Genomic DNA, 13703 nt, shown 5'->3' on the forward strand with positions numbered 1-13703 from the left:
CCATGATTGTTAAAATGACTTCATGTTGTAAGTTTGCTCGCTGAGCTGATAGGTATGTTCGCAGATGTTTCATAACCATGATAGGTAACATCATCAGTGAGCCTCCGGTAAAGCCCTGGTGTTCTGTCCCACTTTCTATTTATGTGTCTTGGTTTGTTAAGGTGAGTGATATCATTTCCTGTTCTTTTTCTCAGAGCTTGGTAAATGGTTAATGCCTTAACAGACCAAGACACACAAATAGACAGCGGGACAGAACACCAGTGCTTCAATGGTGGCTTACTGATGATGTTACCTAGCACGGTGATGAAATTTCTGAGAACAAACCTATCGACTCAGCGAGCAAACTTATAACCTGAACCTGCGGAGGAATGGGATTGTGGGAGATATAGCAGTTTGGATCAGTAATTGGCTTGCTGAAAGAAGGCAGAGGGTGGTGGTTGATGGGAAATGTTCATCCTGGAGTCCAGTTACCAGTGGTGTACCACAAGGGTCGGTGTTGGGTCCACAGCTGTTCGTCATTTTTATAAATGACCTGGATGAGGGCGTAGAAGGGTGTGTTAATAAATTTGCAGATGACACTAAGGTCGGTGGAGTTGTGGATAGTGACGAAGGATGTTGTAGGTTACAGAGAGACATAGATAAGCTGCAGAGCTGGGCTGAGAGATGGCAAATGGAGTTTAATGCGGATAAGTGTGAGGTGATTCACTTTGGTTGGAGTAACCGGAATGCAAAGTACTGGGATAATGGTAAGATTCTTTGTAGTGTAGATGAGCAGAGAGATCTCGGTGTCCATGTACACAGATCCCTGAAAGTTGTCACCCAGGTTGACAGGGTTGTTAAGAAGGCATCCAGTGTTTTAACTTTTATTAATAGAGGGATCGAGTTCCGGAACCATGAGGTCATGCTGCAGCTGTACAAAACTCTGGTGCGGCTGCACTTGGAGTATTGTGTACAGTTCTGGTCACCGCATTATAAGAAGGATGTGGATGCTTTGGAAAAGGTGCAGAGGAGATTTACGAGGATGTTGCCTGGTATGAAGGGAAGGTTTTACGAGGAAAGGCTGAGGGGCTTGAGGCTGTTTTCGTTAGAAAGAAGAAGGTTGAGAGGTGACTTAATAGAGACATATAAGATAATCAGAGGGTTAGATAGTGTGGACAGGGAGAGCCTTTTTCCAAGTATGGTGACAGCGAGCACGAGGGGGCATACCTTTAAATTGAGGGGTGATAGATATAGGACAGATGTCAGAGGTAGTTTCTTTACTCAGAGAGTAGTAAGGGTATGGAATGCTTTGCCTGCAATGGTAGTAGATTCGTCAACTTTAAGTGCATTTAAGTCGTCATTGGACAAGCATATGGGCGTACATGGAATAGTGTAGGTTAGATGGGCTTCAGATTAGTATGACAGGGCGGCGCAACATCCGAGGGCCGAAGGGCCTGTACTGCGCTGTAATGTTCTATGTTAATGTTCTCTGTCTTTAAAAAATTGTTAAAATAAGTTTTTAAAATTATATGTATCAAATGTTTGAAATTTTTTCCATGTAAATTGACATAAAATTTTTCAAGTTTTCTGTAATTCCAGGTATAACAACAGTTCTAACGATGTCCACTATTATCACGGGTGTGAATGCTTCAATGCCAAAGGTGTCGTATATTAAAGCTGTGGACATTTACCTGTGGGTTAGTTTTGTGTTTGTCTTTCTCTCAGTGCTGGAGTATGCAGCTGTGAATTACCTAACCACAGTACAAGAGAGGAAAGAAAGAAAATTCCAGGAAAAGGTGAGATCAAAGAGCAACTAATCTCGATATTTGGCACTGTTTACCGATAGTGATCAAAGACTTCATACATCTGCTTATACATTTGGTTATGCCAGGTTTTTACTTTTACACATAATCTGCTGCCTACATCATCCTCTGACTAAGACCTGTTAACCCATCACAACCATTTTGATCAACCATCACTGGCACTTTGTTCAGTGATGCACTTAATTCATAATCCTTGATGTTGTTTGCAAATCCATCCATGACCTTGTCCCATTCTGCATTTGCCCATGTTTATTTCTGTCATTGCTGTGTTCTGATGATCCCTAGGCAGTTTAGAGCTGAGAAGCTCTTTTTAAGGTTGTATATAGACTGGTTATAAGCAGATTTTCCTGTCACCTGTGGGACCTGTGTTGTCAGCCAGACTGGACAATAACAGGAAGAGCATTTTAGATTATAAAGTAAACAAATCATTTGGAGTGCAACTCCATTCATTAACTTGATTAAATAAATGCTTAATAGTACAGAACTTAAAAATTGATAATACAGAACTAGAAGTTTAAGCTTTTCATCTTGCACTCATCAGAACTAGGATGCAAGAAACGGACTTGTAAAAGCAACACCAGTTTATACAGACAGAGAAGAGGGTGCTGACTGGTTGGGCCACAGTTGGTGTGGAGATGCAGCATAGGAACATAAGCACAGGAGTCAGCCATTCAGCCCATCAAGCCTGCCCTATCATTCAATGTGATCATTACCAATCAAACATTTCTTTTACCCAGCCCATCCACATAACTTTATGCACAGTTGGTAATCAGAAATCTATCAATCTCTGCTTCAAACATTCTCAAAGAGTAAGCCCCCACAGCTCCTCTGCACTAGAGAATTCCAAAGGTAAAGGATTTCTTCTCATCCTAAGTGGCATCCATTTTATTTCTAAGCTGTGCCTTCCGGTTTTAGACTCCCTAACCAGGGGAAAAATCTTATGTGCATCTATCCATGTCTATCCCTTTAAATATTTTGTGTGTTTCAATGAAATCACCACTCATTCTTTAAAACCCTTGAGAATACAGGCCCAGTTTGCCCAATCTCTCTTCATAGGACAATCCCATTATCCCAGGGACAAGTCTGGTGAAGTTTATTGCATTCCTCTATGACCATAATAACTTACCTGAGTTAATGAGACCGAAACTGTATTCAGTACTCTATGCAGACTAACCTAGCCCCTATATAATGAAGCAAGACTTTCTCATAGCTTACTACACCTGCCCATTAGCCTTCGATGACTTAATGACAAGGACAGCTTGGTCCCTTTGAACATCTATACTTTCTGACCTCTTACCATTTAAGGAATATTCTGAGCATCTGTTTCTCCAACCAAAGTACATAACCTCACATTTTCCCACATTGTATTCCATCTTTTAACTTCTTATCCATTTTCTATTGCAAATTCTCCTGAAGCCACTTCACATCTTCCTCACAACACACATTCCCACTTAACTTTGTATCAACTGCAAAATTGGAAATATTACATTTGGTCCTCACTTCTAAATCATTGATACATCTTGTGAAAAGCTAGGTATCAAGTACAGATCCTTGCAATATCCCAATAATCACAGGCTGCCAACATGAGAATGACCCATTTATGCCTACTCACTGTTTTCTCTGTTAACTAATTACTAATCCATGCTAATGTGTTACCTTCTATCCCACATGCTCTTATCGTGAACTTTATCAAAAGCCTTCGGAAAATCTTAGTGTACTTTGTCCATCAGCTCATTTGTCGCTTTTATTTAAGGCATCTTTAAATTCTTTAACAATAATTTCTCTTTCACAAATCCACAAGTTGTCCAATCAGATGTTTATTTGGACTTCATCAAAGTGTTTGATGAGGTTCCACATGGTAGACAAATTAGCAAGGATAGATCGCATGGGATCCAGAGGTATCTGATTGGATACAAAATTGGCTTTATGATAGGAGACAGAGGGTAGGGTGAAAGGTTGTTTATTGGAGTGGAGGCCTGTGACCAGCAGTGTGCCACAAGGATTGGTGCCGGGTCCACTGCTTTTCGTCATTTATATAAATGATTTGGATGTGAAGATAGGAGGGTGTGGTTGGTAAGTTTGTAGATGACACCAAAATAGGTGGTGCAGTGGTCAGTGAAGATTGACTCAGAGTACAACAGGACCTTGATCAGATAGGCCAAGGAGTGACAGATGAAGTTTAATTGAGATAAATGCGAGGTGTTGCATTTTGGTAAGGCAAATCAGGACAGGACTTATACACTTAATGGTAGTATCTGAACAAAGAGAACTAGGGATACAGGTGCACAGTTTCTTGAATGTGGAGGTGCAGGTAGACAGGGTGGTGAAGAAGGCATTTGGCACACTTACCTTCATTGATCAGAACATTGAGTATTGGAGTTGGGACGTTATGTTGCCGTTGTACAGCACCTTGACAAGGCCTTTTGGAATACTGTGTACAGTTCTGGTTGCCCTTCTACAAGAAGGATGTTGTTAAACTTCAGATGGCGCAAAAAAGATTTATGAAGGTGTTGCTGGGACTGGAGGGTTAGAGTTATGGGGAGAGGTTAAATAGACTGGGGCTTCTTTCCTTGGAACACTGGAGGCTGAGTGGTGACCTTTATAGAAGTTTATAAAATAATTAGGGGGTTTAGATAAGGTGAATAGCCAGGGTCTTTTTCCTTGGGTGGGGGAGTTGAAAACCAGAGGGCATAGATTTAAGGTTAGAAGGGAAAGATTTAAAAAGGACCTGAGGGATAACTTTTTCAAACAGAGTGTGGTGTGTGTATGGAATTAGCTGCCAGAGAAGTTGTGGAGGCAGGTACAATTACAACATTTAAAAGACATCTGGATGGGTACATAAGTAGGAAGGGTTTAGAGGGATATTGGCAAAATGCTGGCAAATGAGGCTAGGCCAGATTGGAATGTCTAGCCGTTGCAAACAAGTTAGACCAAAGGGTTTCCTTGCTGTATAACTCTATGACTCTGTGAGCTCATTATTGTCCAAGGATCTATTTATCCTGTCTTTTTTTTAACAGATTTTAGCATTTTCTTATTCCTAATGTAAGGCTACCGGGTCTGGAGTTCCCTATTTTCTCTTGAGCTCCCTCTTAATGTAGATCCCTCAGATTATTTTAAAACAAGATTGTTAATTGGCCCTTTCTTTCATTACATAAAACTAACTCTAAAAATAACACAACTTCCAGTTGATTCCTCAATATACAGCTCTAGAAAACATCTCTAACACATCCAGAAACAGCTCAATTGGTTAATGCTGTCTATATGCAGATTGAAGTGATTTGTTAGCTCTGTGGGCTGGTTTGCAACATAGAGTTACACCAACAGAATAAGGGACCCTCAGGTTAAGCCATTACCAGTCATGTCTCTCTCTTTTAATAAAAGAACCGCTATATGGTCTGGTAAAATTATGATGCCTTAACTTTACCAGTGCAGATTGGAGTCACTCATGATAACTTTGTTGTCCATGCTACATGTTTCTCTTAGAATTTCTTTACACAGCTTAATAAATGGCAGCCTTCCCTCAAACTTCTCTTTGAAATTGAGCAATCAAATGAGTTCCTCTTGCTCAATATATTAGTTGAAAAGTCAGAAAATGGATGTTTAACAACTATCTACCAAAAACCTACATTTTATTTTCAAAGGGAGTTAGATATAGTTCTTAGGATTGATGGGATTGGGTATGGGGAGAAAGCAGGAACAGGATGCTGAGTTGGATGATCAGCCATGATCGTATTTAATAGCACAGCAGGTTCATGGGGCAGAATGGCCTACTCCTGCACCTAGTTTCAGTCATAGAGTCATTGAGATGTACAGCACGGAAACAAACCCTTTAGTCCGACTTGTCCATGCCAACAAGATATCCTCAATTCATCAAGTTGCGTTTCCCAGCATTTGGTCCATATCCCTGTAAGTGCTTCCAGGTGCCTTTTAAATCTTGTGACCCAGCTGTCACCACTTTCTCTGGCAGCTCATTCCATGAGGTTTACTGCTGGGTCAGACTGCAGTGTAGGTTTCTTTCTTCGTTGATTCACTTCCACTGTATGGTTTCTGTGTTTCTACATTTCGCTGGTTAATATACCTATTCACTCCTACAATCCCATGCAGTACAAGATCAATCTTATTGGCAATCTCATGAGTAGGTCCCTGGCCATCTACTCACCATGTAAGCTTGATTCTGAGATAGTTTTTGGATATGCCCTATCAGATATCCTTGAACAGATAATCACTTCTTTTACGTTGTGAAAACTCAGGAAAGGGCCTATGTTCACTACCTTTAGGCCTGAGCAGGGCACAGTCTACCTCAGATTACCCCAGCAGGGGAAAGAGTTCTCAAAAATGAGAACAACAGGTGAAGCTCACTGTCTTGTGTTACTATGGTTCATCACTCCTGGTCCTGCAGTTTGGGATGTTTCCAGGGTGATGCTGTGCTGCCAAGAATTCTACCTTCGGTACACCTGACAAGTGATGGTTTTATTTTGGTCCAGGCTGGGTTCTGTACATCCAAAGGTGATTGGAATTTAAAACAATTTGTTTTTCTTTTGCCATTGTTTGATTGGGAACTCAGGCTCCCCGTTTGACTGATACTCCCCTTGCTCCATGGACTCCTCCATGGAACCATTTAATAGCCATCAGGACAGTAACTAGCCCAGGGCTAGACCTCTGCCCCCACCTGAGAGAAAGCCCTGCCTCTGATCAAGCACATGGTTAGCAGCTCTAAACAGCCACCAGGAGCAGTGGCTACTGCTAGAACTACAGATTGCCTTCACCAAAAAAGGCCTGATACTGAGATTTAGTCTGCGGGCTTTGCTGGACCAGGCTGGTGGACCTCACAAGGTGGGGTGGGGGTGTGAGTTCAGGGGAATAAGTAGTTAACCATAAATAAAAACAGAACATCCTGGAGAAACTCAGCAGGGGGTCTGGCATCATCTGTGGAAAGAAAAACAGTGTTCACATTCCAAGTCTGATATGACTTTTCAGAATCAGAGGAAGAAGTCCGAAGAAGAATCATTGAACTTGAAACATTAACTTAGTTCTCCTCTCTCCATGGATGTTGCCAGGCCTGCTGAGTTCCTCCTGGACTTTCTGTTTATATTTCAGCCCTCTGTGTGGAATTGACAAATTTTGATGAATTACAGTGGCTTTTGTGCTATGATTTTCTTTTTATTTACCCACTTGAACCTAGATGTAAGTGTGTGCAAGGTTATCATTTCAGCAAGTGCAGAGAGACAGAGGAGGACGTTCCATAGAACAGATACACCCAAGAAACCTGACTGTGCCGAACTTTATATCTGTTTCTAAAGTTTTTGAAATGCAACAAGAAAAAAGCTTTTCCTCATTTCTAGAGATGTTGAGACATTTCGATAAGCTTGAAAAATTTTAACTGAAGTTACAGTTACAGTGTTTACAATGAAAGCATTAGTGGGAGTGTGAAACAACACCACCTGGAAATGCTGGACTAATATCTCCTCTTTCTTGAGTGGTATCCAATGTGGCAATTTTTCTTGGTCTGAGAACTGGTAGATCATCACCACTACAGTATCCAAAGCAGTATACTTGTTATTGAGGGGAATGGCCACTTGTGGTTCAAAATGTGCGTTCAAGGTTTTCAAAACTTCTGGCAAAAAGCTAGGACAGAGCTAATTTTTAAGGGTTGCATTAGATAAGGGAAAGGAATTAGAGGAAGAAATCCAAGCATTAGCAGCTAGTCATTGAAGGCACAGATGGTAATGGTCACGTTATTAAAGTTATAGATCCAAAAGTGGAGTGAAAACATCTTGAAGGTTGGAGGAGGCGACAGAGTTAGAGGGTAACAGTGAAAAGCCATGGGGAGATTTGAAAAGAAGGAGGAGAGATGGTTAAAGGTGGATAAATCCCCAGGACCTGATCAGGTGTACCCGAGAACTCTGTGGGAAGTTAGAGAAATGATTGCTGGGCCTCTTGCTGAGGGTCTATTTCCATGCTGTACATCTCTATGACTTATAATTTAAAACGTGTCGGACCAAGAGCTAATGCAGGTCAGTGAATAACAGATGAATGGGAGTTGGTGTGCATTTCTCCATAAGTTTCTCAGTGGTCTGTTTTAAATTTGTAGCTTTTCAGTCCTCTGACACAATGCCTGTTTACTTGGTTGAAGAAAACAGCTCACTTCCGCCTTCCCAAAGGCGATTAGGGATGGGAAATAAAAGCTGGCCTTGCCACTGATGCTAACAGCCCATGAAAGAAAAGAAAATTCCAGATGGAACTACTTGTTGTGAATGCTGGAGGACCAAAGTGGTAAAAGAGTTCGTTTTTCCCGGGAATGTAATCTTGCAACAATAATGATTTAAAAATCATCAAAAATGTTTTGGAAACACAGCACTTAATTATGCTGTGTGTATGACTACTAAACTGTTCAGTCCATGCACATAATTCCAGTATCTCTGCTCATATTTGAAAGAAATTTCCTGTCTCTTTTCCTAGTTTCCCTGCACATGTGGGATTACCAGCACCAAGGACTTAATGTTTGATGGTACCTTTAGTGAAGCAGATGCCAACAGTCTGGCAGGATATACCAGAACGTCGATCATTACTGATGACAGGGTCAAGCAGGTTCACCTGTCCATTGGTGCAGAATCCAATTTACAAAAAAAAAGTCGCCTTCGGGAGTTTGTTGGCATGCGGATCATGAAGAATACCCACATAATAGATAAATACTGCAGAATGATATTTCCAGCATCTTATATATTATTTAACTTAGTATATTGGTCTGTATACTTATAAATGTTAATTTGAACAAGTCTGTTTCCTTTTCAAACCAAAACAAATAGGATGCAGCATGTCTACGCAAATAATGATTGCACCGGGTACAATGATACAGCATTCTATAATGTTATTTTTGGCTCATAATGTATTTACGTAACAGTTGCCTTGATATTGACCTTACATCTGCAGTAGCCTGAATATAATTTTTTTCTGTAAAGTAAAAACTGCTTACATTGAACTCTGTGTGGAACTGTGTTAGACTTTAACATTTCATTTCTGGAACCTAGGATTATTTTCAATACGGGATGACATGATGAAAGTTTCCACTGTGTTCTTGGTTGCAGTCATCCTATGTCATCCGTGGGCGGCACGGTGGCACAGTGGTTAGCACTGCTGCCTCACAGCGCCAGAGACCTGGGTTCAATTCCCAGGCGACTGACTGTATGGAGTTTGCACGTTCTCCCCGTGTCTGCGTGGGTTTACTCCGGTTTCCTCCCACAGTCCAAAGATGTGCAGATCAGGTGAATTGGCCATGCTAAATTGCCCGTAGTGTTAGTTTAGGGGTGTGGGTGGGTTATGCGTCGGTGTGGACTTGTTGGGCCGAAGGGCCTGTTTCCACACTGTAATGTAATCTAATGTAAAAAAATCTAATGAAATGACCTTGGATAATCTAGTTCCTTAAAGGCTCAGGCAGCACAAAACTATTCATCATTTAGCAGAATTGGATGGTCACCAATGGTTGCTGGGAGGGGGGGGGGAAGTCACACTATGTAGGGATATTCTTTAGATATTGTGACAGAGAATTATTTTGAGGATCTTTGCAGCCAAGCTAGAACTGCAGTGCTAGCTGTTGTTAGTAAACAGGTGAATTGCAAAAGTGATTTTGTTTCCCAGCACCATTTATTGTACCAGCTCAAGCTAGCCAATTCTGCTTGAGTACAAAGTTAAAAATCACACAACACCAGGTTATAGTCCAACAGGTTTCATTGGAAACACTAGCTTTTGGAGCGCTGCTCCTTCATCAGGTGGTTGTAGAGTATAAGATCGTAAGACACAGAATTTATAGCAAAAGTTTACAGTGTGATGTAACTGAAATTATATATTTAAAAAGACCTGTATTGTTTAAGTCTCTCAACTTTTAGAATGAACATGTTGGTTTCAGTTCTTTCATACGTAAATTGCAGAACTTTTTAAAGTTACATTCTCAAGTGAACTTTAACGGTTGGTGTCATGTTGCCCCAGATAATGCATTTAAGGTGTGAGATGCCCTGTGTGAGATTGTCTGTGTCATAATGTTCAGACTGATTCTAATCTAGAAAAATGGATTTACAGAATCTTGCATGGATTCATGCAGTTTTTGAGCAAAATAAACTGTAATTCTGCAAGTACAAATTCACCCCACAAAAGTATATATATGTGTGTGTGTGTGTATATGTAGGTGTGTGTGGGGTTGTGGAGGTTATGGGTGTCTGTGAGACAGTGTGTAAGTGTGAGCGTAAAGGGGTATAATTCTGTGAGAGGGTGCATGTGAGTGTGGGAGTGTATGTGTGAGCGTATGAGAGAGGATCTGCGTGAGTGTATGGGTCTGCAGGGGTGTGTGTGTGTGTGTGTGTGTGTGTGTGTGTGTGTGTGTGTGTGTGTGTGTGTGTGTGTGTGTGTGTGTGTGTGTGTGTGTGTGTGTGTGTGTGTGTGTGTGTGTGTGTGTGTGTGTGTGTGTTGTGGGGTCACCTGTAGTGTGACATGAACCCAAGATCCCGGTTGAGGCCATCCACATGGGTACCGAACTTGGCTATCAGCCTCTGCTCGGCCACTTTGCATTGTTACCTGTCCCGAGGTCCGCCATGGAGGATGCTTACCCGAAGGTCTGATGTCGAATGTCCCAGACCACTGATGTGTTCTCCAACTGGGAGGGAACACTCCTGTCTGTCGATTGTTGTGCAGTGTCCATTCATCTGTTGCCGTAGCCTCTGCTCATTCTCACCAATGTACCATGCCTCAGGGCATCCTTGCCTACAGCATATGAGATAGACAATGGTGGCTGAGTCACATGACTACCTGCCACGTACATGTTGGGAGGTGACCCCATGCATAATGGTGGTATCTGTGTTGGCACTCTGACACGTCTTGCAGTGTCTACTGTGATAACGTTGTATGGTCCTGAAAACTGGGCAGTTTGCTACGAACGGGTAAAAACAATGACTACAGATGCTGGAAACCAGATTCTGGATTAGAGGTGCTGGAAAAGCACAGCAGTTCAGGCAGCATCCGAGGAGCAGTAAAATCAACGTTTCGGGCAAAAGCCCTTCACCAGGAATGCGTTGGAAAGTACTGGACATCCTGCATTCCTGATGAAGTGCTTTTGCCCGAAACGTCGATTTCACTGCTCCTCGGATGCTGCCTGAACTGCTGTGCTTTTCCAGCACCACTAATCCAGAGTTTGCTACAAACAATGACCTGTTTGAGGTTTGGTGGTTGTTTAAAGGGGAGAAGTGGAGGTGTGGGGAAGGTCTTGATGAGGTGTTCCTCCTCACCAATAATGTGTTGCATGCTGCGAAGAACATGGCATAGTTTTTCGGCTCCTGGAAAGTACTGGACAACGGAGAGTATGCTGTTGCTTGCAGCTTGTGTCTGTCTCCTGAGAAGATCATTACAGTTTCTTGCTGTGGCACTTCCAGGTGGTCAAGGATGCCCTCATTAGAACTGAGTATGATGCTCAACTCATCGACTGACAGTTCCAACGAGCCACAGCGAGAAACTGTAATGATGTCCTCAGGAGACAGACACGAACTGCAACGGACAGGGTACCCTTCATTGTCCAGTACTTTCCAACACATTAATGATGAGGATGAGCACCTCGCCAAGACCTTCCCCACACCTCCACTTCTCACCTTTAACCAACCACAAAACCTCAAACAGACCATTGTTCGTAACAAACTGCCCTCTTTCAGAACAACACCATACAACCTTGTCATGGTAGACGCTGCAAGACGTGTCAGAATGCTGGCACGGATACCACCATTATGCATGGAGACACCTCCCAATGTGTACATGGCAGGTACCTATGTGACTTCCTGAAGAAGGGCTTATGCCTGAAACGTCAATTCTCCTGTTCCTTGGATGCTGCCTGACCTGCTGCGCTTTTCCAGCAACACATTTTCACCTATGTGACTTAGCCAATGTTGTCTATCTCATATGCTGCAGACAAGGATGCCCTGAGGCATGCTACATTGGTGAGACCAAGCAGACACTAAGGCAATGGATGAATGGACACTGCACAACAATCAACAGACAGGAGAGTTCAATTCCAGTTGGAGAACACTTCAGCAACATTTCAGAACATTCGACCTCAGACCTTCGGGTGACCATACTCCAAGGGAAACTTCAGGACAGGCAACAACACAAAGTGGCCGAGCCGAGGCAGATAGCCAAGGTTGGTGCCCATGGTGATGGCCTCAACCGGGACCTTGGGTTCATGTCACACTACAGGTGACCCCACTGCACTACACACACAGATACGTACACACAGACACACTCCTACAGTCAAACACACACACACACTCCTAAGACACATATGCTCATGCAGACCCTCTCTCATACGCTCACACATACACTCCCACACTCACACGCACCCTCTCACAGACTTATACCCATTTACATTCACAATCACACACATGCATACATTCTCTCTCAGACACTCATAATCTCCCCCACATGCACACCCACATGCACACATACACATATATAGGTTTGTGGGGTGAATTTGTACTTGCAGAATTACAGTTTATTTTGGACAAAAACTGCATGAATCCATGTACGATTCTGTAAATCCGTTTTTAGATTAGAATCAGTCTGAGCATTGTAGCATAGACAGCCTCACACAGGGCACCTCACACCTTAAATGCATTATCTGGGCTGACATAATACCAATTGTTAAGTTACTTTAAAAAAAGGTCTGCGATTTATATATGAAAGAACTGAAACCAACATGTTCATTCTAAAAGATGAGAATCTTAACAAACAATCCAGGTCTTTTCCAATATATAATTTCAGTTAAAAGACACTGTAAACTTTCAGTATAAATTCTGTGTCTTACTATCTTATACTCCACAACCACCTGATGAAGGAGCAGTGCTCCAAAAGCTAGTGCTACCAAATAAACCTGTTGAACTATAGCCCGGTGTTGTGTGATTTTTAAGTTTGTACACCCCGGTTTAACACCGGCACCTCCAAATCCTGCTTGAGTACAGGCATTGAAAACACAAACAGTCACTGTCATGGCAGAAGAGGATTTTCCATTTCTGTAGTCTCCTGATATAATTTCAATACTGCACAGTTAGAAATTTTATAATATTTAAGATTGTAATTTTTAAAAAGTTTTTAAATCTATTATGGGTATAACAGTTGTGGTAAAATGGACAAATTATGGTGGTTACATTATTATCAAATGAGATTTGTTGAAGGCTTGTGTTAAATGATGATGCATAAAGAATACTAATTGTTCTAAATGACAATTTCCACATGACCATAAAACATAGCAATAAAGAGAAATAAATTTTCTTGATTTGACTTTCCCTTTAAGAATAAAATGGTGTTACTTCTTCATTCTCTTTGTGTCTCAGTTATAGCAGTGAGCTTTCACATCACTGATGATCGCCCTTGAAATTAAATCTGCAGTAGTGGTTTCAATCAGCTTATTTCACCTTACACTTGCCTATACAAAACTCAGTCTCACCTTGTAACATGCTTTAAGGTCATTTTTATGGTAATCTAATCTGTAGTCCCAATTTTGAAAGAGAAAGAAATTAAACATTGGACCCCTGTGAGAGGGTTATAGAGAATGGACAGAAGATTTGGTTGAAGAGATAACATTCAGAAAGTTTTAGAATTGAAGATTTGGGGAATGAGGAGAGTGTTCTAGAGATGTGGACAACCAATGGTTGGAGTGAGGAGGATGAAGCATAAAAGGCTAACCCAGAGTTTATGAAGAAATCGTAAGGCTGAAGAAGATTTGAATGGTTTATCTGTTAAGGCCACGGAGGAATAATGGCGGAGTAGAGTAGTGCAACTAAGAGCTGGATGCAGAAGAGAAAAAAAGAGGTAATGCTTATGCTCCACAGATGGTGTTGAAATAGCCAAGGATTGCCAATCAGTGAAAAATAT

At 41.7% G+C, this 13703-nt stretch overlaps 1 protein-coding gene across 2 annotated transcripts in view; it reads left to right on the forward strand.

The window, feature by feature from the left end:
- LOC122548208 (gamma-aminobutyric acid receptor subunit rho-2-like) overlaps nt 1-9283 on the forward strand; it is a 59039-nt gene extending 49756 nt beyond the window's left edge. Inside the window, exons 8-9 of one of the 2 annotated variants that reach the window (XM_043686763.2) lie at nt 1705-1775; nt 8262-9283. In XM_043686763.2, coding sequence (XP_043542698.2) covers nt 1705-1775; nt 8262-8561 — 371 coding nt within the window. In that variant the 3' untranslated portion in view covers nt 8562-9283. Of the gene's footprint in view, nt 1-1578; nt 1776-8261 lie in introns of both variants that reach the window. The other variant, XM_043686756.2, reaches the window with a different exon arrangement.
- Nucleotides 9284-13703: the final 4420 nt, after the last annotated feature.

Source organism: Chiloscyllium plagiosum, unplaced genomic scaffold (assembly GCF_037043375.1).
Source record: "Chiloscyllium plagiosum isolate Xiang-an unplaced genomic scaffold, Cpla_swu_hap1 HiC_scaffold_3, whole genome shotgun sequence".
Classification (NCBI taxonomy): Eukaryota; Metazoa; Chordata; class Chondrichthyes; order Orectolobiformes; family Hemiscylliidae; genus Chiloscyllium; species Chiloscyllium plagiosum.